This window comes from Phodopus roborovskii, unplaced genomic scaffold, assembly GCF_943737965.1.
Source record: "Phodopus roborovskii unplaced genomic scaffold, PHOROB, whole genome shotgun sequence".
NCBI classification, from domain to species: Eukaryota; Metazoa; Chordata; class Mammalia; order Rodentia; family Cricetidae; genus Phodopus; species Phodopus roborovskii.
This window is the reverse complement of record NW_026126546.1, coordinates 11,207,460-11,230,591: the sequence shown is the minus strand read 5'-3', so window position 1 is coordinate 11,230,591 and position 23,132 is coordinate 11,207,460. Positions and strand designations below refer to the sequence as shown.

At 40.7% G+C, this 23,132-nt stretch overlaps 1 protein-coding gene across 7 annotated transcripts in view; it reads left to right on the top strand.

Annotated features, from left to right (window-relative positions):
* The first annotated feature begins 8,999 nt into the window (after positions 1-8,999).
* Mtmr3 (myotubularin related protein 3) overlaps positions 9,000-23,132 on the top strand; it is a 107,275-nt gene continuing 93,142 nt past the window's right edge. For 4 of the 7 annotated variants that reach the window (XM_051200343.1, XM_051200347.1, XM_051200346.1 and 1 more), the window contains exon 1: positions 9,000-9,285. In XM_051200343.1, coding sequence (XP_051056300.1) covers positions 9,271-9,285 — 15 coding nt within the window. In that variant the 5' untranslated portion in view covers positions 9,000-9,270. The remainder of the gene's footprint in view (positions 9,286-23,132) is intronic. The other 3 variants (XM_051200345.1, XM_051200344.1, XM_051200342.1) reach the window with 2 other exon arrangements.

Genomic DNA, 23,132 nt, shown 5'->3' with positions numbered 1-23,132 from the left:
ATTAAAGGTGTGTTCCACTGCCCAGTTAGAGACCTTCTTTCTTGGCTTCTTGGGAACTATAATCAGGAGGAGAATATAATGCCAGTTATGAGTCAGCGCCGAAGAGTCAGCTATTACTGGGGCTCCTGCTCCCTGGATGGTGGTCTATAACCCTGGGGAACTTGGTGCCCCTCTATCTGAGTTCCTGGCTTATGGCCTGCACAGTAGGGCAGAGTGTCCTAATGAGCACTTGGAAGTCCTGGGCAGGAGGAAAGAGGAGCTATTTTCAGTGGGTTCTCGTTCTATTTGTAGCTGGTGAGTTGGCCCAGGCTGCGGGGAAGCTTGCCGAAGAGTAAACTGGATGCTGAGAGGGGTGTGTTTTGTTAAAAGAGGGAGAGGAAAAGAGGGGGAAGCCCGCCCCACCAGCAATGCAACGCCCACCTCCCCACTTCTTGCCAATTTATTTCATTTCCTCTGCCTTTCCTGGGAGAATTTAGAGGGGGCACCTGACCTTTTAAAGGTGGATTTAGTTAGTAACATGAAGCATCCATCAAGCTTGTTAACCTAGTGGAGGCCCTACAGTATTGATTTTCTCAGGCTCAAGTGAGATTTGTATCCTCCCTGGAACTGCAAAGTGTTTGCGAAAGCATGTGGTGGCTAAACTGCCAAACCTCAGAGTCATTTCTCAAAGAACAGACGATGCCCTTTCATTTCTCCACTGGGTCCTAGTAAGGGCCTGACATTTCCTCCCCACCCCTGGCAACGTGGCTAAACAAATTGCTCAACTTTTCTCTGCCTCAGTTTATTAATTTGTGAAATGGGTTGGGGTGCCAGGGAGACATCTTGCTCTTGAGTCCTTTCCAGGCACAAATCTGTGATTCTCTGATGCAGTCATCAAACAAAGTAAGGCAGATCCTTTAATCAGGATGGCAGAAGACCTGGCAGGTTCCACAGGCCATGACATACTACCCTGTCATTTTCTGGATGGGAAGACCGAGGCTCAACTGGTAAGGTTGGATTAGTCAGTGAGTCAGTGGCTCAGCTGAGTCAGTGACCCAGGCCTTCTACCTCCTACGGTTGTCAGTCTACTCTGATGCTAGAGTGCAGGTAGCTCTCCCTGAGAGGGCAATAGAAGCCACTTGTCCTGTACATACACTAGCTTGTAGAGACCACGTTTTCTTTATCGGCTGTTGGAACCTGCACTTGGATTCCTGCCATTGCTTGGCTATTGTGAATGATGCTACAATGAACACAAGATGGTAGATATTTGTTCTACATATGGCATCATTTCCTTTGGATATGTACCCAGTAGTCAGATTGCTGAATTTTATTCTGCCTCTAATTTTAGGTTTTTTTTTTTTTTTTTTTTTTTTTTGGATATGGTCTTGTGTTGTCCAGGTTGGCTTTAAACTCATTATGTAGTCAAGGACAACCTTGATCTTCTGATCTTGCTGTCTCCATCTTCCAAGTGCAGGAATTACAGGCATGTGCCTGTCCAGGTTTACGTAGTCATGGAATGGGGGGGTGTGTGGTCAAATCTAGGGTTTCATGTATGCCAGGTAGCACTCTGATAACTGGACTACATCGCAGCCCTACTTTTATTTCTTTAAAGTACTTTCATGTGTTTTCCCTAATGGCTTCACTGATTGACATGCCAGCCAACAGTCAAGTTATCTTTTCTCTTTATTTTCACCAGCATTTATTTACCTGACTTATTGATAATATTCATTCTAAAAGGCATTGTGTTCTTTCTTAATGTGTTTATTTTTGTCATTCGAAGGTTCTGGATGCGTGATTTAGGGCCTTGCTCATGTTAAGCATATACAAACAATGTTTACCATTGAGCCACACACCTCAACCCTTCTCTCTCCTTCTCTCTCTGTCTCTGTCTCTGTCTCTGTCTCTGTCTCTGTCTCTGTGGTGTAATGTATGTGTGTGTACAAGTGAAGGTCAGAGGCTATGTTTGATGTCTTTCTCTATTGTGCACCACCTTATTTTTTTGAGACTGGATTTCTAATTGAACCTGGAGCTCACTGATTGGATAGACTACTTGGTCAATGAGCTCCTGGGATCTCCTGCTCTGAATTTTCTGCTATGCCTGGGTTTTACCTGTATGTTGGGGTCACATCCTTGTGCAGTAAATCTTTATCCCATGAGCCATCTCTTCAGACTGTATTTTGCTTTAATCTTTAATATACATTTCCTGTATGACTAATCAAGTTGGATTTTTTATAATCTGCTGGTTTTTTATATGTCTGTTCTTTTTGTTTGTATTGAGACAGTGTCTCATTATGTAATCTTGGCTAGCCTAGAACTTGTTCTGTATACCAGGCTGGTCTTGAACACATAGAGCTCTGCTTGCCTCTGCCTCCCAAGTGCTGGGATTAGAGGTGAGCACCTTAAATCTGGCCACATATCCAGTTTATTTCTTAGTTGAGTAGTTTACTCCTTTTTTTCTTTTCCAAAACCGGACTTCTCTGTGTAGCCCTGGCTATCCTAGAGACCAAGCGGTCCTTGAACCTCCCAAGTGTGGGGAATCAAAGGTGTGCCCTACCACAGCCTGTCAAGGGGGCCATATTAAAAAAAAAAAAAAAACCAAGCTGGCTGTGTTAATGAACACCTTTAATCTCACCACTCAGGAGGCAGAGGCAGGCAGATCTCTGTGAGTTCTAGGCCAGCCTGGTCTATATAGTGAGTTCTAGGACAGCCAGGGCTCTGTAGAGAGAAATAAAGTAAAATACAATAAAAAAAATTCCACTGCCTAGATCATTGTTACATGGGTTTTTTTTTTTTACTCTGGTAGTGTTTGTTGTTGTTACTTCTTGTTTTATTTTACATTTACTTCTTTGTTTTCCTTTTTTACTATTTGAAAACTCATACTTGTATGCAATGGAATATGATCACTATCCACTCCTATTTCCCCCTCCAACTTCTCCTGAATCCCACTACACATCTTTCTCCCAACTTCTTTTCTTCAGCCTTTAAGACAATTAAACTTTATTTTTGTTTATGTGTATAAGTGTGCACCTGCTTGCCTGTGTGAGAAATCTGCACTATTGTATTTGCTTTTACATTAGACTTTTGGCAGTTTTCTATGGTGAAAGTAATGAAGAAAATCTTGTCTCATACAGGTAAGATACTTGTGTGTATTTTTTTTTCTTGCTATAATAAAACTTGCCAGAGTCTAATGTTTGGTTGGGTAATTTATGTCAATGAACCTTTAGGACTTCGTTGCATTAGAACTCGCGGGTCTGTCTATTTGGAATGTGTACAATTTGTTAACAAACTGAGTTGATCCTATGGAAAATATTGTTAGTTCACTGGGCTACACAGTGCTCTTGGCTCATCTCATTATGTGCTACCACACATCCCCTTTTGCTGGTGTTGCCACTCATCTCAGTAGAAAAGGTTTCTTTGCTTTGTTTTGAGACAGGGTTTCTCTTATTCTTGGATCTTGCTCTGTAGACCAAGCTGACCTTGAATTTAGAGATTCTCCTGCCTCTCTCTCCCAAGTGCTGGGATTAAAGGCCTGTTCTACCATGCTGGACTTTCAGTAGAAAAGACTCTATGTATTGAGAAAAGTCAAACTTTTGGTAGGAGATTCAAGTTTCCTAAAGTCACAATTAGGCTTTAATTTTATCATTTATTGTTTTAGTTTTATATCAAAGCACCAACAATTAACTTTATTATTATAGCAAATACAACAAACTGTTTTACATGAAGTCACAAACTGCACAGCTGTTTTGAGACAATTAAGCCAAATAACCAACTATGACAAACTGGAGGTTGCATGTTAACCATTCCTTTATGTAAAAATAGAGACCAGTTAAAATAAGAGACCAATTCACCTGCAACTCAGACAATGACAGAAGGATGTTCCTTGAGATAATAGGGAACAACTGCTTATAGGACACAGGCTTTTATTTTAAACTGATGGAATGTTTTGGGATTGGATAAAGGCAGTGGTTGCATAACACTGATGGTATTAAATGCCCCTGATTTGTTTGCTTTAACATGATTAACTGTTCTGTGAATTTCAACTCAATAAACTTTGAAAAAAGTGCTTTATACAGAGTTTCTATTTCATCATACTGGAAAGCAAAAGGCTTGTCATCAAAGACCTGGAACCAATGAAATTCACTTTTTTTTAAAAACTGCTTCTTAAAGGACATTCTTAAAGTGAAATTGACAATTGTTTAGTACCAGCCCATTTTGTGACGAATACAATGGCTATTAGAACACAGTGTACCATCGCTTTGATTGTGACAAAGTACCAGCAATTAAACCGGAGTCCTTTTGTGCCATCGGCATAAATATAAACATGATAAAAAGACAAGTAATTAAGGGAGACTGGAGAGATAGCTCAGCAGTTAAGAGCACTGGCTGCTCTTCCAGAGAACCCTGGTTGAATTCTTAGCACCCACATGGCAGCTCACAGTTGTCTGTAACTCTGCTTCCAGGGGATCTGATGCCTTTAACCCAATACACATAAAACTGAACACGGAGCCGAACTCCTGGAACCCAGTTGTAGAAAGGGAGGAGTGCACGTGGGTGTCAGCTAGGAGGTCTGGGCAGTCTTTAGGGCTTCTGGCAGTGGAACTAGCATTTACCCCTAGTACACCAATGGATTTTGGGAGCCCATTCCCCATGAAGGGATACTCTTTTAGCCTAGATACTAGGCAATGTTCCAAATGACTTGACAGACTTTGATGATCCCTCATGGCAGGCCTCACCCTCCCTGGGCAGTGGATGGGGATGGAATGGCGGGTGTTGGTGAGGGGCATAGGAGGTTGGGAGGGAGAGGGAACTGGGATTGATATGTAAAATAAAATTGTTTCTAATTTAAATTTATTTAAAAAGATAAATAATTAATTAGTGTTATTATGAAAAGAGTTCTAACCCTTGAGAATTTCAAGTTACCTGAAGAACTTGTGAACCACAATTTGAAATCCATTGTTCCACATTGAATTAGGACTGAAGTTGACTGATCTATTTCAGTTAGTAGGGGTATCATGTGCTGTCTGAAAAATCTTGGGGAATATTTTATCTTACTGGAAATTTTAATTTAAGCATACACACAGTGCTATTCTTGCCTTGTTCTAGAATCATGCTACTGGATACAGAATAAAAGGAGAGATTCTAATAATGGCATATACTTTATATTATTTTTAAAAATTACCACTTTCATGATTTTGGATAAAGTAATTATATTCTCATTAATATCACTAATGTCACTGTGATCTTTTCTTGAATATAGAAAGGTTCCTTTCTTGCTTGTTAAAAATAGGCCCTGATATATATATCTTACAACAATTAATGAAAAAGAAACCCTGAATTTGCAAGGGGGAATGGTGGTACATGGGAGAGTGTGGAGGAAGAAAAGGGAAGGGGAAATGATGTAATCATATAAAATCTCAAAAAATCTTAAAGGCCCAGAAACAAAGCTACTAAATGATACTTCAACCCACTGTTAAGCTCTTGAAATGGCACTATGATATGAGTGACTATGATGTAGTTCATGTAACTTGGGCTGGAGGCTATGTAAAATTACTTGGAAGCTCCAAAACTTTGCTCTCTTGTCCTGAGTTCACATCTGAAAGATTTTGAATCGGGGAAACATGACTTTATTTCAGTTTCTGCCTTCTTTGGACAAGCTGTTTTTTCAGCAGCTGGAAACTTAATTACTGGGTTGGTGAGCTGGATTGGTAGGTAGAGAGGATGCTACTGAAGTCTGTGATGATTGGAGGCTACGTCACACAAAGCTTCTCAGAAATGAATAGCTTTATCAATAAACAGCTGGATCTAGTGTTGGGACGTCTGCATTTGTAGGGGTTGAGGGAATCCCAGGGGCACTTTGAGACTCTGGGAAGCCTCCACCCTCCTCCAGTCAGCCTTTCTTCCCATTTGGGCTAATTCAAAGAGTCTTCAAGAAGCTGGGAGAGACTGAAGTGAAGAATAGCAGGAAGGGGGAAAGGAAGTCAGGTGGGGAGAAGAAGCCCCTTATGTGAAAAGTAGGGTTGTGAGAAGTGCTCTGCTGAGCTGGCTTGCTTTTCCTCTCTTCCCGTGACTCTCCTTTGGGTTTTGTCTTCTGCTTGCAAGGATCTTATCCATTGATTTAGTTTCTTTGTAAGATATAAAACATCCTCAAATCTTGGTCCTAGAGAGATGGCTCAGTGGCACTGGCTGCTCTTGGAGAAGACCTGGGTTTGGTTCCCAGGATCTGCACAGTTTCTCACAACCATTTGTCACTCCATTTCCAGGGGATTTGATGCACTTATCTAGTGCCTTCATGGGCACCAGACACACAGATGGTGCACAGACAGACATTTATGCAGGCAAAATATCCATACACATAAAATAAACAAATCTAAAAACCTTTCAGATCCATTACATCAGAGAACTGTTACATACCTCTGTGTGATAAGCACAGTAGTGACAATGACCACATGACTGACCAACAAACTGGAGCACAGGAAAAGGAAATGAGAAACAAGTGTAGGTAAGTACCAGGATTCAAATTTCAATCATTACACTCAGCTTAGATCTCTTTGTTTTGTCTTCTTAGGTCCTTGTCCTTGATATTTGTTTTGTGGTAAGAGAAATCAACTCCAGGGCCTGGTGCATGCTAAGCACACACTCTACAACCCCAGCCCCCTAGAAGTAAATTTTCAAGGCCATGCAACAGTTTGCTCTTTTGTATTTAGAGACACTTTACTAACATCTACATTATAGATTAGTAATAGTGGAGAGGGAGTGTAGTATGATGTTCACAGTTGTCCTTCCAAGTCAGAATGCTTGAGTGCAAACTCCAGCCTTCACATCTCTGGTACAACAAAAGCTTGAGGTGAATCTGACATTAGATTTACACAGAAAATGCTCACATAGCTTAATGCACACTGAAAGATTGAATGCATACTGTGAATTCATGGGTACAGGAAAATTCCTCCAAATGTTTCAAATCCTGGTTAGGGATCCAGTCAAGGATTCCTTTCCCTCCTCAAGATCAAAAAACAAATTGCTATTCTTTATAAAGAGATGAAAGTGATATGCCAACCTGTTTGCTCTTTCCATGTGGATTGTGGGTACTTTGGTACTGGTGGAGTGGCTGAACTGTCTATCTAGAGCTGTTTTATTCTCAGCTGACTATCCAACTGGGGATTGTCCTGGCAGTTAAGTGCTAGTTTCAATCTGATCAGTGGCCACCCATTGGTGGCAGTCCATTTATTACCCCATATATCATGTCATTTGTCTGTTTTATGCCCTATTTCTTTCCTGTCCCTCAAAGGCCATGGTAATATACAGAAGGGGAAATCAGGACAGTGGTATATAAATGAAAGGGTAGAATTTATTCCTATCACTATCTTTTTTTTTAATTTTTAGGTCCAAGAGATATAATCATTGTGTTTTAAATTTGTCTTGGGTTTTTTTGTGAAGGTAAAAACTGAGACACAACCAGCTGTGTGGAAGAGGAAGAAGACATCAGTTTCTTGGAGAGTAAGGGGAAGTCTTTCCTAACTCTGAACTGAGATGTAATGCCTTCCTTGAGATTTTGTGATGTAGTCAGTATCACAACCTAGTGAGTGATAGCATAATTTTGTTATTGGCTGGGTCTGGGTTTTAATTTTTAGTTAAGTTCATCTTATTCTGGGTTTTACTTTATTCATTTGTAAAGTGGAGATAGCTCTACCCACTAAAGTTCTAGATAAAATATTTATACCTGTTATTCCTTAGTTAATTAGGAGATTTGTCTGGCTATTGTGTTTCTCAATTCTAGTTGCTGGAGACCTACTGGCAAATAAGACCGCATCCTTTCCCCCCTCCCTAATTGTTCTTAAATTCCAGTGGGAGAGAAGGCAATGATGTTGAATACAAAGAAACAAAAAATTGCAGAGTGCTGTGGAAAAAGAAAAACAATGTAACAAACACAGGGATAAATTTCATTTACTTGTTTTCTGGACAAGTCAAGGACTCATCTGTGGGAATGAGAGATTAGAACCTAAGGCAATGGTTCTCAACTCCTAATGTTGCCATCCTTTAATACTGTTCCTCATGTTGTGGTGACCCCCCAGCCATAGAATTATTTTCCTTACTACTTCTTAACTGTAATTTTGCTACTATTATGAATCGTAATGTAAATATCTAATGTGCAGAATATCTGATATGAGGCTCCTGTGAAAGGGTTATTGGATCTACAATGGGCCAACTTATTGCAGTGTTGGACTTTGGGGATTCATTCTTCTGCAGGACAGTTTGAGCGGTTTTGTTGTTGTTGCTTTTTTTTGGCTTTTGTTTGAGCACTGAGATTTTTTTTTGTTTTGTTTTGTTTTGGAGACAAGGTTTCTCTGTGAAACAGTCCTGGCGGTCCTGGAACTCACTCTGTAGACCAGGCTGGCTTCGAACTCACCTGCCTCTGCCTCCCGAGTGCTGGGATTAAAGGCATGCACCACCACTGCCCCGCAGCACTGATAATTTTATTAGGAGCTGAGGTTGAGGCAGTTTGAATTTGTATTGTAAGCATAACCTGTAGCATAGTATATCGACACGCACTGTATTAAGTTAGTTTTATAGCCGGGCGTTGGTGGTGCACACTCTTAATCCCAGCACTCGGGAGGCAGAGGCAGGTGGATTTCTGTGAGTTCGAGACGAGCCTGGTCTACAAGAGCTAGTTCCAGGATAGGCTCCAAAACCACAGAGAAACCCTGTCTCGAAAAAAAAAAAAAGTTAGTTTTATATTGACTATAGTTGCTGGGATAATATCACTACTGTTCTGTATTAATACAAAGTAAAGTAAGTCAAAGTACTGTCTGGAGCTACTAAGCTAGCAAAAGAAGCCGCCCGAAAAAAATCTTTCTAGTCCTTGGTTTTCTTTTTCTTAATTTGTAACGGTTCATCTATTCATTTTCCATTTTTCTAGTCCTTTTCGCCTGACTTCTCCGGACGCTTCTGGGCAGCCACTTTCTGCCAACCTGCAGCCCCGCCCACATCCTGGGGCGTGACCAACTCGCAGGCTCCGCCCTCGTCCATCCCGTGACAGCCAGCTCACTCCTTCCCACCCCCGACCGCCGGCAGCGTGCCGGAGCGTGCGCGCGCGCCCCCGCTAGCAGCTCCGATCGGTCTCGGGAGCGCGCTCTGTGTGGCCGCTGCCGCCATGTTGTTGTGGTTGTGAGGAGGCGGCGGCGGCAGCGGAGTAGCCGGCGGAGACGCTCCAGCGGCTCAGGCGCTGCCCCACGCCGGCCCTGGCTGGCAGGCTCGTGGGGTGGCGGAGGAGGCCGTGCAGTGGCGGGCCTCGCCATGTCCTGCCACCTGGTAAGAAGCCCACCCCCCCGGCTCCGGTTGCGAGGAGGTGCTGGAGGAGGGGCGGGCCTCGGCCGGGCGCGGCGGCTGTCACCGGCTGAGGAGGCGGCGGGCGGCGGGCGGCGGTGGCCGCGGCCGCCGGGGCAAGCGCGCCGAGTGGCGCTCAGAGGCCCTGCCGGGGAGACGCGGGGGAGGCGGGGTCGCCGAGCTGAGCGGCCATCCCGAACCTGGCGGCCGGTAGCGCTCAGAATGTGGGACGCTGCCCCTGGAGCGCCCTGGAAAACGCTTCCGGGCCCCCGGGAGGTGAGCGTGTGGCCTGAGGCCCTGGCCGGAGGTCGTGCTGTTGGAACCCACGGGCGAGCCGTGCGGGCCTCAGCCTGACTGCAGCAGGGCATCCTCCTGACCTGGTAGCACTTGAAGGGGAATGGAGGGTCAGGGGTGGTTGAAAGAGCTCAGGGAGCATCGGTTAAATGGCTCAGCAAAAGACTAGTGTTATTTCTTGGGTTGAAATTGTGCTGGATAGATTGCATTTCAGGACCCAAGATGATATTGTTGGCTGGGGTCGGAAAACTTCTTTCAAAATCATGAGTAGAGTTTGCGCCTTGTAATAGGCACTCTGGAGTCTGTTTATCTCACTTGAGAGTTTTACACACGGGCTCTGGTTAGATCTCGACGTTCAGTCGTCTTCAGACTGAAGTTTACATTCTTACTGTCTTGACATGCACTTGGGTTTTTTTTTTTTTTTGACATTTTAGTTTTTTTTTTTTTTTGTATTAAAAAGTACATATGCTCTTGTAGTGGAGGAGGTTCAGCTTCGTTTCTCATAATGAGAACAGTGAACCGTCAGAGGGTTATTGAATTATAGAAGGTGATTCTTATCAAAATGTTTGATTTTGTTTTGGCGATGTGAAGGATGCCTTTCCCTTTGAGATTCTGCGATGTTTCAGTGTAGCAAAAGACACATGCTCTTGTGTTTTTACTTGGAGACCAAATAAATACATGAGTTGCTGGCCAAAGACTGACTTGTTTTCAATGACTTGAGCAAGTAGAAGAGTTTACAGAATGAAAACACTGTTTTGGGTAAACGCTGTGCAATATATTATTAGACTGAATTTAGAAGCTTCTAGAAGGTTAGCTTGATTGCCTATGAAGACATCTTTCAGCTCTACAACTTTTACATTTAGATAACTGAGCAGTTGTGGGCAGCTTAGTGAATTTGTTTACAAGGTGATAGAATACATTTTATCAAATAAATCAGATGCTATCAAACTGAAGGTATGTACAGAGATACACCGAAGAACCTGGAAGAAAGTAGAGGAAGTGAGGCATGAAGTCAGTTTCCTGCCCACAGCGGGGTTCTGAAAGCGCTTTCTAACATACTAACATTGTAGTTACTCCGGAACCATCTGACTCAGGTTTCTAGTAAAGTGGAGGGTAGGAGGGCGCCTTACAGTCATTTGAGACCAAGGTTGCAAACCTGGAAGGTGTACTGTGGATTGTGAAAAGTACTTGAAATTTGCCCCAGGCTGTGAGGTGTGGTAAAGTCAGTTTGAAAACCTGCTTACAGCCCTGGTTATACTTTCTGTGGTAAAGTGGAATTCTGAGTTGTCAAGGGATGTATTCATACTTTAGAGGGGGTGTGTGGAGGATTGTTACAATTTGGAAGAGGTGAAAGAAGGTGTTGTTACAGTTGTGTAGGGCCTCGTACTGTCCTATCATAGAGAAATATTTTTATAGAGGTACACCCAGTTCAGTAAAGACCAGAAGCCTTTTGTTTCCTGATGTCCCCACTAAGCACAGTTATCAGCAGACTTTTCTTTACAGATTTTTTAAAGCCAGTGATAGTAATGGTATGAGAAAAAGCATTAGTTATTAAAAGTTACTTGATGTCTTACATTGCAGAGGGAGTTTTCATTCTTTGCAACTTTGACTTTTCTGTTTTCTGTAGACTGTGAACTGTTTTTGAGTCTTTTTTATTTTTATTTTATTTTTCTGAGACAGGATTTCTCTGTGGCTTTAGGAGCCTGTCCTGGAACTCGCTCTGGAGATCAGGGTTGGTCTAGAACTCACAGAGATCTTCCTGTCCCTGCCTCCCCAGTGCTGGGACTAAGGCATGTGCCACCATTTCCCAGCTTTGTTTTTGAGTTTTAATGTTTTTAAAACATTAGGAATTAATGCATTTTAATGAATTTATAGGTAGTATAGACTGATGGAAAATTCTTCATTGGCAGACAGATCATGGATCATGATGTCATTGTGTCATTAATTACTGTTGAGATATTATTTCTCTGGATTTGAGTTTGCTTTATTTATTGAGCTCATATTTAGGCTAATTTTACACATTAATTTTTTTTTAATGTAGGAAAGTGCATCTTCTTTTATTTAAAAGAAACAACTACTCAGGGTAAAATTGCCTGGAGTTTGAGATCATTGTGGGCCACTAAGCAAGTGAAGTGCCACGTCAGCTGGGGCTTCATAGTATAAGACCCTGTCTTGAGAAATGAAAACAGCAGGAGAGATGGCTCACTGGGTAAAGACAACTACTGCTAGGCCTGAGTTTGATCAGCTGGACCTGTGTGATGGAAGGAGAAAACAACTCCAAGTTGTCTTCAGACTTCTACATGTGTGCAATGGCACACATATGAATACACATACATACACACACAAATTTAAAAAGTTAATAAAACCCTTGCCCTAAAATTCCAGAAATAATATTCTGTCTTGGGTCTTGCTTTTAGCTTATGGATTTTATACATTTCCCAAAAGTGCTGTGGAAATTGAGTGCATGTTGCAAATATGCAAAAAAAAACATGCTTATGCTGTTTTAATTTTCTTAATGTTGAAATCAAGTTGGATTTCAGAGGAAATGTCATAATTTTGTGTGAAAACACAATACTAAGAATGTTTTGGGAGAAGTTTGCGATCTATAGGCTTGGTTGTTTCTTACAGATGACCCAGTTATGTAATTTTAAATGGTGAATTTGTTTTTAAGTTTTAGAAATTATACCTGTTTATTTGTGTGTATGAATGTGGGTGCATGCCATGGTGCACATGTGTAGGTCAGAGGACAGCTTGTAGGAGTAAATTCTCTGTATTCATCGTGTGGGTTCTGGGGATGGAATTTAGGTTGTCAGGTTTGGCTGCAATTGCCTCTATTTCCAAGCTATCTCTATAGACCCCCTATGGTGATTTTCTATGTAATTTCATAATCAATGAAACATTGATTTTGAATTAAGTATGAGGTTACATCTATATTGGATTGAACTAGGGTTCTCAGTAATTCAAGACACTACATGTCATTGCTGTTTTTAATCTTAATTTTGTGATTTTGATACTAATATGCATTCATTTTAATTTTTGTACTGTATTTGTACTTTTAAGTTCATAATACACTAAAAATGAAAATTGTTTTATCGTGATAGTAGATAGACCAGTAAGTCTTGTCTATGCTACTCATTAGCCTTTTTGTTTTTGGGCAAGCTATATAACATTCCCTTGGGGCTGGAGAGATGGCTCAGTGTTTAAGAGCACTGACTACTCTTCCAGGAGACCTGGGTTCAATTCCCAGCACCCACATGACAGCTGACAACTGTCTGTAACTTCAGTTACAGGGGTTCTGACACCCTCACACAGATACACATGTAGGCAAAACACCAACATAAGATAAAAATAAACAACAACAACAAAAATTCTCACATTATTAAAGGAAGAACATTGTCTACTTATTTCTCATGTTGTGAGGGAAGATCAAACAGAAAACAACCTAAAACTGTAATGATGTTAGAATCCTATTGCATTAGAATTCTTTTTTAAAAATAAATTTACTTTTATTTTAATATTTTGCCTGTATGTATGTCTGTGTAAGGATATTGGATCCCCTAGAGCTGGAGTTACACAGACAGTTGTGAGCCATTATTTGGGTGCTGGGAACTGAACCTGGGTCCTTTGGAAGAACAGCCAGTGCTCTTAACCTTTGAGCCATCTCTCCAGCCCCTACAATTCTTTTTCTTTTCCCAAGACAGGGTTTCACTGTTGCTTTGGAGCCTGTCCTGGAACAAGCTCTGTAGACCAGGCTGGTCTCGAACCCACAGAGATCTGCCTGCCTTTGCCTCCTGAGTGCTGGAATTAAAGGTGTGTGCCACCATTGCCCAGCTCCCTAGAACTCTTTTTTTTTTTAAAGGTTTTCATGAAAGAGTTGGCTTGTCTAGATGGGTGGTAGTGCTGCACACCTTTAATCCCAGCACTCAGGAGGTAGAGGCAGGTGGGTTTCTTGTGAGTTTGAGGAGTCTGGTCTACAGAGTAAGTTACAGGACAGCCAAGGCCACACAGAGAAATCTTGCCTTTCACCCCCCAAATAAACAGAATTGGCTTGTGAGCTGTGACAAAACAGATGCATGTTGTTCAAATGCAGGATTTCCTAATGCCACTAATAAGGCAGCAGAAGTGGAGAAATCATTCAGCACTTGCATCTGTTAATAGTGTTGTAGGAGCTCCGAGAGAGGCTCTCATCTTGCAGTGTGAGCCCTGGTTGGGCCTTGCTGCTGGAACTGGAGTAAAGCCCATCAATTCAAATGCCCATAAGGATCACACAGAATAGACTTAATGTATTAATTAGATAGATCCCTCTCCTCTCCCCTCCCCTCCCCTCCCCTCCCCTCCCCTCCCCTCCCCTTCCTTCCTCTCCACTCCCCTTCCCTCCCCTCCCTTCTTTTTCTTTTCTTTTAGATTCTTTTGATAAGGTTTCTCTGTGTAACAGTCCTGGCTGTCCTGGAACTTTGTATACCAGGCTTTGTAGACCAGGTTGGCTTTGAACTCATTGACATCCACCCATGCCTTCCAAGTGTTGGGATTATAGACATGAGCCACCATCACCAGGCTTGATCTGTTTTCTTATTTTGGAGCTGTGGTAGAAAGTGGTTGGAGCAAAGGGCTTCACATATTCTGTATAAAGTTTTCGAACTGTGCTTTAGTTCCTTTTTTAATTAATTTTTTTTTCTTTATGTGTGTATACCATGTATGTGCAGGAGCCTGTGGAGGTCAGAGAGTTGTCAGATCCCCTGGAGATAGAGTGACTGATGATGATGTGCTTCTATGTGGTTTCTAGGAACCAAACCCAGGTCTTCTGCAATTTCTCCAGCCCCAGAACTGTGCTTTCTAAATGTTGAGTGGCATATTACAGGGTAATGCAATCAGTGTGATTATTTAAAAAAGCCTACAAAGATAAGTTAGTACATTGCTAATGGTAAAAATGTTGGTTTGAGAACTGTGTTTATTATTATCTAAATTTGTATTAGGCATGGCATACACCTTTAATCGTAGCACTCTAGAAGCAGAGGCATAGGATCTCAGAGTTTGAGGGCAGCCTGGGCTGCATAGATATGTGCAGGTATATATGTGTGTGCATGTGCATTTGAGCAAAGGCTAGACCTTAACTTTGGGTGCTAGTTTTTGAGAACTGCCCGTCTTGTATTTTGAAATACTCTCTCATTGGTCCCTGGTGCTCTGTATTTGGATTGGTCTAAGCTGACCAGCTGTCTGACCTTCTGGCTCCAAAGATCTGCCTGTTTATGTGTGCCTCATCATCAATGCTAGGATTACAAGCATGTGCCACTAACACACAGTTTTAGGTGCTTTCTGGGGATTGAACTCAGGTCCTCATGACTGTGTGAGAAGCACTTTTCCTTTTGAGCTGTCTCCCTAACCTTGTAACTTTCTTTTTAGATTTAAATTTTTTTTTACTGTATTTTTATTTCGTGTGTGTGTGTGTGTGTGTGTGTGTGTGTGTGTGTGTGTGTTCATGTGCAGGTATGGATGTAGGTAGGCACTTGAGATGCCACAATGTGTATGTAGGGGTCAGAGCTCAACTTGTGGAAGTCAGTTCTCCATCTTGCTTCTCCAAAGGATTCAACTAAAGTTGTTACTCTTGGCAGCAGCAAGTGTCTTTATCTGCTGAACCATCTTGCTGGTCCAAATTTCTTTAAAAAGTCTATCTTTTTAGTGTAAAAATAATTTTGTTCATGTATAACATTGTACTTTGCACATAATTTCATTTGTCCATTGTCCTTTGCTCTCCAATTCCTGTGGTGGCCTTCTTTCTTCCACCCCGGCTGATTTCATGTCACACATACACACATGCACACACACATGCATGCACTGTTAAATTTAGATTCCACATAGGATGAAAGACATTATTTACTTTTGTTTCACTTTTAACTTTTCTTTTTCCCTCTACCCCCTTGGTCCTCAGCTCTTTTTTCTCATATAGTTCCCTTTTAAAATGAAATTACTTTTGATTATGAATGTTATAGTACATGTTCATTAAAAAAAAAAAAAAGCCACAAGATGCTTGGTGTGGTGGCACACTTGTAATCTCAGCACTTGGGAGGGAGGTGAATGCAAGAGTATTGGTTTAAGGCTAACCTTATCCACATAGTGAGTTTGAAGCCAGTTTGAGCTATAGGAAAGTCTGTACAAGAAACTCAATAAACAAACAAAACACATTCCCAAACCCAGACAGCCAACCCAATGCCAAACCAGTCAAACCATCTCAGGAGAATACATAAAAATTGAGCTGGTCTGTCCAACATGATTATATATATGTCCAACTCTTTGATTATATATTATTGATTGGAATACTTTAGTATTCTGTAATCTTAGTTTACAACTTTTTTTTAAAATGGTTTTTCAAGACAGGTTTCTCTGTTTAACAGTCCTGGCTGTCCAGGAACTCACTTTGTAGACCAGACTGGTCTTGAACTCACTGATCTGCCTGTCTCTGCCTCCCAAGTGCTGGGATCAAAGGTGCAGGCATGTGCCACCACTGCCCAGCCTTAACTTTTTTAAAGTAGTGCTGTGATGAACTTGTCTGGACATTTTTCTGCAGTTATATACTATTTTATTAATCTTGTAAGTTTGCTTATCAGGTCAAATATTTTTTTTTTGTTGTTTTTTTCTTCTTTCCTGACTGTTGAATCAAGAGCCTTGAACAATGCTTAGAACCTCCATCCCTTAAAATGGAGGTGTTTTAAAATTTAGATATAATAAAGGTATCATATTGATAGGATGGATGTCTTAATTTTTCATCAACGTGTTAGAACTATTTTCATATATTCATACCAGCACTTGACCATCTATAGCTAGTAATTGTGAGATTAAAGTGAATTAGTTTCCCTGTTCTTTCTTCAGCACCAAGACTTAACCTCTGTAGTTTAACTCTGTGGAGGGGTAAAAATGAGCTAAGTAACAAAGCAGTACTTTAGTTCTCTGATGTTTAGGCTAAAAGTTACTGTCCTATCAGTGGAAAAATTTGAGCATTAATCTTCAGTACCTTGGTGTTTAATTTATAAACTATATATTTGTTTTGTGAAGTATAAAAGACAAAATGAACAAGGATGAAAGTTACAGATGAAGCTTAAATCCCTTTTTCTTTCACCCAGTGGTGCATCTTTGGGTTCCTCTTGAGGTATATTGTGTTTTGCTTTGGCTGTCAGTGATTAAGATTTTTAAGATGGAATATTGTTTTCTCTCTCTCTCTCTCTCTTTTTTTTCCTTTTTTTGAGATAGGTTTTTACCATGTGACAGGTAGTTTAGAAGAATTGTTATTCAACTGTTTCAATCCAGCTTGGATTGGAACTCACAGAAATTGACCTGCCTCTGCCTCTCTCAGAGGGCATTTCTCTAGTTTTACAAATGGTCTGTTTAGTTGGATTATGATAATCTTTATAAAGTGCTCCATGTTTTTGAGAGCCTTTTTTTGGTTTCTTTTTCCTTTTTCAAAATAGGGTTTCTCTGTGTAATAGTTTAGCTGTCCTGGAACTTACTTTTGTAGACCAGTCTGGCCTTGAACTCACAGAGATCCACTTGTCTCTGCCTCTCAAGTGATGGGATTAAAGATGTGACACGCTATTTTTAACAAGGCAATGTACACCTAAATCAACTAGATACTTTTTGTGATTTTTGACAAATTGAATTAAAAAAAAAAAAAAGACAACTCATATAACCGGGAATAGTATAAATAGCCTACTTCTCTTAGAATTGATACTGTGTAGAGTATATATTTTGTGGAAAGCAGTTCTGCTGTAACACATCCTTGATCTTTTGAGAGTTTTTGAAGACTGAGTGAAGCAATATCATTTGCTGTTTGCCTTCCTTTGCTTGTAAAGTATCACAAGTAACCTTTTGTTTTAACTCTCCATTAAGAAGGGCCTGGTCTCTACCATTTTAAAAACACTTTATTGGGTTGTGGTGGTGATGACTACTCCTCCTCTTTGTTTTTGGTCTGGGAGTTGAACCCAGGGCCTTATTCATCTAGGCAAGCACTCTACCCCTGAAGTGCATCTATAACCTGTTTATTGCTTTTTAGTTTGAGACAGGATCTCATTAAGTTTCTTAGGCTGGTTTGGATCTCATTCTGCAGCCCAGATTGGTCTTGCACTTGAGATTCTCTTGCCTATACCCCTTGAATGCTAGGATTTAGTCCCAGCACTTGGGAGGAAGAGGCAGGTGGGTCTCTACCTTCAAGGTCAGTCTGGTCTGTAGATCAAGTTCTAGCATAGCCAAGGCAATACACAAAAACCCTGTCTAAAAATCAACCAAGCAAACAAAAACGAACAAACAAAAAACAAAGCACATGACATGCCTGCATGCCTATTCAATAGTTTTTACTTTCCCCATAAGTTAGAAGTCAGGAATTGTGTGTGTGTGTGTTAGTGTTAGAAAAAACAAAAGTCCCCCTCTCTTTTACAGATAGGGAACTTATTTCTTGTTGTTTTGTATTGGTCATTGTCAAAGAAAGATGTTAAAATTTTTGAGATTGTGAAAAGAGATTATAATTAAGCAACTCCGTGGCTTTCTTTGTTCTAGCTAAAAGAAACAAGATACTTAATGTTGAAGGTGATTACTTTGTACAAGGTGCCTTGTACACTTATCAGATACCTTTTTTTACCTTGTGCAGTATGATACAGAAGATCCTTCCTAGGTGGTAGTGGTGCACACCTTTAATCCCAGCACTCAGGAGGCAGAGGCAGGTGGATCTCTCTGAGTTCAAGGCCAGACTGGTCTACAGAGCTAATTCCAGGATAGTTGGAGCTACATAGAGAAACCCTATCTCCAAAACAAAAGTTAAAAAAAAGGTTGTTAGATGCCCACAAGAATTTGAGACCATTTTTAATTGGAGATATTGTAACTTAGAGGATTTGACATTAGGCTTAGAAATAGGTGGAAATCTGCAGGAAGAACTGGCAGTTATTTGCACCTGCATTCCCTGCACTACTCGGTGCAGAATAAATTTAAATATTCATGGGCTGTTTAAACTCTCAACTTTATTTTGGAGACAGTATCTCATGGAGCCCAGGCTGGCCTTGAGGTTGTGTAGCCAAGGCTGGCATTGAATAGTCTGATCCTGCCTCAGCCTCCCAGGTATTGGGGATTATAGCCCTATGCCTGACCAGCACACATTTACTTACTCACATGTAAATATATTAGACTGTTCTTTTAAAAACATTTATGATTCTATTTATTATTATGAGTTTGTATATGAGTATGCTATGACATGTGTGGAGGTCAGAGGACAGCTTTTGGGAGTTGAACCCTGGGCTCCTGGGATCAAGCTCAGGTAGTATCAAGCTTGTACAGGAAGCTCTTTTACCTGCTGAGTCATTTTGCCAGTTCAGATTATTCTTTTATGTAATGTTCAAAGAAATTTTGCAGTTACCCCTTTATCTCTCAAAGTCTTTTTAAGGGTTGGAAAAAAAGTAATCTCTTAAAAGTCCTTTTACTAAGTATATAAGGAACATGCTGTGCCCTATATTATGTCCTTAAATTCCTTTTCATAGTTTGCCATGGGAGTGAAGGAAAAAGAGCAAGGCTGATTGCCTTCACCCGTGTCTCATTTTCTTCGGTTCCTTAAATATATATTCATAAAACACTGAAGAAAATTAATCTTCCAGAGAAACAGTATCTATCCCTTGTTCTGTGGTACTTAAAATCTAGTTTGGTAAATGAATTAATATGTTTATACACAGGTGACAGACATCTTGCCCAACATGGGTGGACATGTGATTAATATCTGTCTGATGAGATAATGTGACTTTTGTGTTTCATGTTCTTTTATAATTTCCTAATTTCCTCTGATGAGTATGTTTACTTATAGTCATGAAAAAGAACATGTTTGAAAAATCAATTTAAAAACTAGTTGTAGTTCTACCAGCACAGAACAGAAGATAGTGGAGTTCAAAGATAAGCTTGTAAAGTATATTCCATAAATTGTCAGACTCAAATCATTAAAATGTTGGAATTTTCTTTTACTGTATACTGAGTCCTTTTAGGTTTTTGAAATGAAAGGCAATGTCAGAGAAGAGGTGTTTATGTGCCTAAGTGAGGCTATGGAAAGATTGGAAACAGTACCCCTGTGCTATACTCAGCAATAACATCTGAAGTAAGGCTGTGGCAAAGTGATAATTCAGTGGAAATGGCTAGATAGTTAGCTCCTTATAGGAGGTATACATCTTAGAGATCTGAGTGGAGAGGAAGAACAAATTGTCTTCTATGGTGTGTCTGTCTGTCTGTCTGTCTCTGTCTATCTAATCTATCTACCTATCTATTTTAACTGGCTTTAAATACTTATCGGGGTGCCACAGGAAGGAGCTGGAGTGAGTTTGCTACATGTGTGAAGTTGGGGTATCCTTAGAGACAAAAAAGGTGACTCATATTACAAGGTCACTGGAGTGCCCCACCCCTATCAAAGAACAGGGGAGTAGACTCTTAGAGGTATTGCTGGTAGCTGGGGTGACCTGAGACTGCTGCGCCTTCTTTAGGGGTGAGCTGGCTGGGACCTTCCAGGAATAGGGGTGCATTGCAGTACTGGCAAGTGATATTGCGACATCCTTAATGAGGGCCAACAGGATGTTGTCCATCATCATGGAACCCGCCGTGGTCAGCATTCACTGAATGCAGCCAGCACAGCCATCCATGGTCAGTGTGCCTTTGGTGGTGGAGTTCCAGGGGTCTTCTTTGTCCCAAAGCTGCATCAGGTAGCAGTCAATGATGGAAGACAGTCCCCTACATACTGTTTAGCTGAAAAGCTTACCTCCAATCACAGGTACTTGGATTCTCACAGCATTGATATTACCTCTGAACTGGTATTGAATTTCATGAGAGGTGTTTATTTGGGCCTCTCTGATTTTTCTGCACAACAGGGATACTATTTAAATCTTCTTTTGTAAAGTGATTTAGGTAAAATGACAGGATTTTGTTTTTTTTTTTTGTGTTTTCAAGACAGTGTTTCTCTGTTGCCTTGGCTGTCCTGGAATTTGCTCTATAGACTAGGCTGGCCTTGAACTCACAGAGATTTCACCTGCTTTTGCCTCCTGAGTGCTGAAATTAAAGGCATGCTCTACCCCTGCCCCACCCCTAGATTGGGTTCTGGGGTCAGTGAGAGAGTCTATAAAATGTTTCAGGCACCTGATGTTGTCCTCTGGCCACACATGTATGGATGCATACCTAGCCAGTCCAACTTTTTGGTGTTGTGACATGACATGACATCTATAAATGTGTTGGAAGTATTCTGGGACACATGTGTCAGCCTCAGGTTGGTCATGCCTGGATGCTGGACCTTTTGAAACTTTACTGCAGATTTTGAAAAGACTTTTCATAGACTATCATCAGTTGTTTAGCAAACTTCACTCCTAGAAAAACCCAGTTAGAATAAACTGTTTACATGAATATTCTTGTACTGTTAACTATAAATCAAATTTTTTTATTTTACTTAAAAAGTTTATTGGGGCTGGAGAGATGGCTCAGTGGTTAAGAACACTTGCTGCTCTTCCCAAAGGACCCAGGTTTGATTCCTAGCACCAGCATGGTGGTACACAATCATCTGTAACTGGTTTCAGGGATCCAACATTCTCTTTCGGACTCCAAGAACATCAGGCGTATGCGGTACACCGATGTACATGCAGGCATATACACATAAAAAAGCAAAATAAATTTTTTTTTGAGACAGTTTTTTTTTGGGGGGGGGTATAACAACCCTGGCTGTCCTGGAACTTACTCTTTAGACCAAGCTGGCCTTCAACTCCAAGAGATCCATCTGTCCTTTGTTTCTTGAGTAGTGGGATTAAAGATGTGTGCCATGACACCCGACACTAGTTTTTAAAATTTGTAGGAAAAATTTGATGTCTTCTAAAGAGAACAGTACAATGTGCAAATATTTATCTTTATTTTGTTTATTCCCAAAACATTAATGATTCATTATGGTATTCAGAGTAAGGAGCCGTCTCACTTTGTTTCTGTGGAAATAGTGTCTGTCTGTCCATCATCCACCTGCCTATCTTCTCATCTCAGTATTTTTTATTTTATTTTGAGACAGGGCTTCTCTGTGTAGCCTTGGCTGTTCTGGTCTCGATTTGTAAACCACACTGGCTGCTAACTCAGAGATCAAGGTGTGTACCACCATGCTTTACTTTCTCTAAGAATTCCCCCACCTCCCTCCCTCTCTCCCTTCCTTTCTTCTTCCTTCCCTCCTTTCCAAGTTAATAGTATCTTTACTATTACAGGTACAGGGGAGTAGACTTTTCCTCCATTCAGAGATATTCTTGCCTGATTTGAAAAATATGACTTTTCTGTCTTCAGGGTTATACGAATTTAAATATTTGCATAAAATCTGCTCTAAGAAAATTACCAGGAAACTTTACAGGACAGTTTTGGACACTTGCATACAAGACAATTTCCCATTCTCTGTATTACTTGTCTCCCCCACCTCAAATTTTTTATTTGTGTATGTGGGGAGATGTTATGTTACTCAAACATTTCAGTGGCTCGATTTGATATGTCTCTGATTCCCCTGCTTGATAAGTACTTGAGGGAGTCTTGAAATGTGTTGTTTTAGTTACTGTTCCCACTCTACAAAAATGTTTTTATATTAAATCTAGTAGAAAGCAGGTTGGGCAATAGTCCAGAAGCTGACTCACTAAGGAGTAATGATAGATACTTTGAAGGGAATGACCTATCCCAGGATTCTATTTCAAAGCTGAGTACTGTGATTACATCAGTAAAAAGCAGCCAAGAAATCAAGATGAAATCTTGCTTGTGCCTCCTAGCAGTAATGCTCCACATAGGAAGGACCTTTCAGAGTCGTATGCACTAGTATCTATCTGGTTTAAACACACACACACACACACACACACACACACACACACACACACACACGAGTGTATTTTTTGCTAGCAATCATTTTTTTTTGGGGTGGGAAGTAAATTGAGGATTCATAATGGTGATAACCATTGTAGGACTGACATGCCTTTTCCCTTTCCTGGGCCTGGATGAGAATAGCCTTATGGTGACTAAAGGTTAATTCAAGAAGCTCAATGCAGATCAGCTTTCTAGAGCTAAAGGAATATACTTAGCTCAGTAGTAAGCACAAGTATCATGTTCATGCTAGACACTGTAACCACTGTCTAGGCTCCTAAATTAAACAAACTGGAAGAAACCAAAGCAAGACTAGTAACAGTTCAGTTTTGAGGGACAGCCCCTTTGCCTATTTGCATTGCATATTTTACAAGTAAAATGGTTAGAAAATGAGCTTGCTTAGAACTGGGAAATCAGTACTATGATGGTTTTGTGGATTGGAATGATTGCCTTTCCATTTCTAAATTTGATTTCATAGCCAACTCAAAAGTTGAGTTAGTGGTCAACTCAACTTTTATAATCACTAATGAAGATTGCTTGCTTGAATGGAAAGCACAGGAGTGTGCCAGTTTTATGTTCTAAGGTGTCATAGAGATAAGAAAACATCTGAATTACATCAAAGTATTTTTCAGAAGTAAGCCTTAGTATACTTAGATTGACCCATTTGATTATGG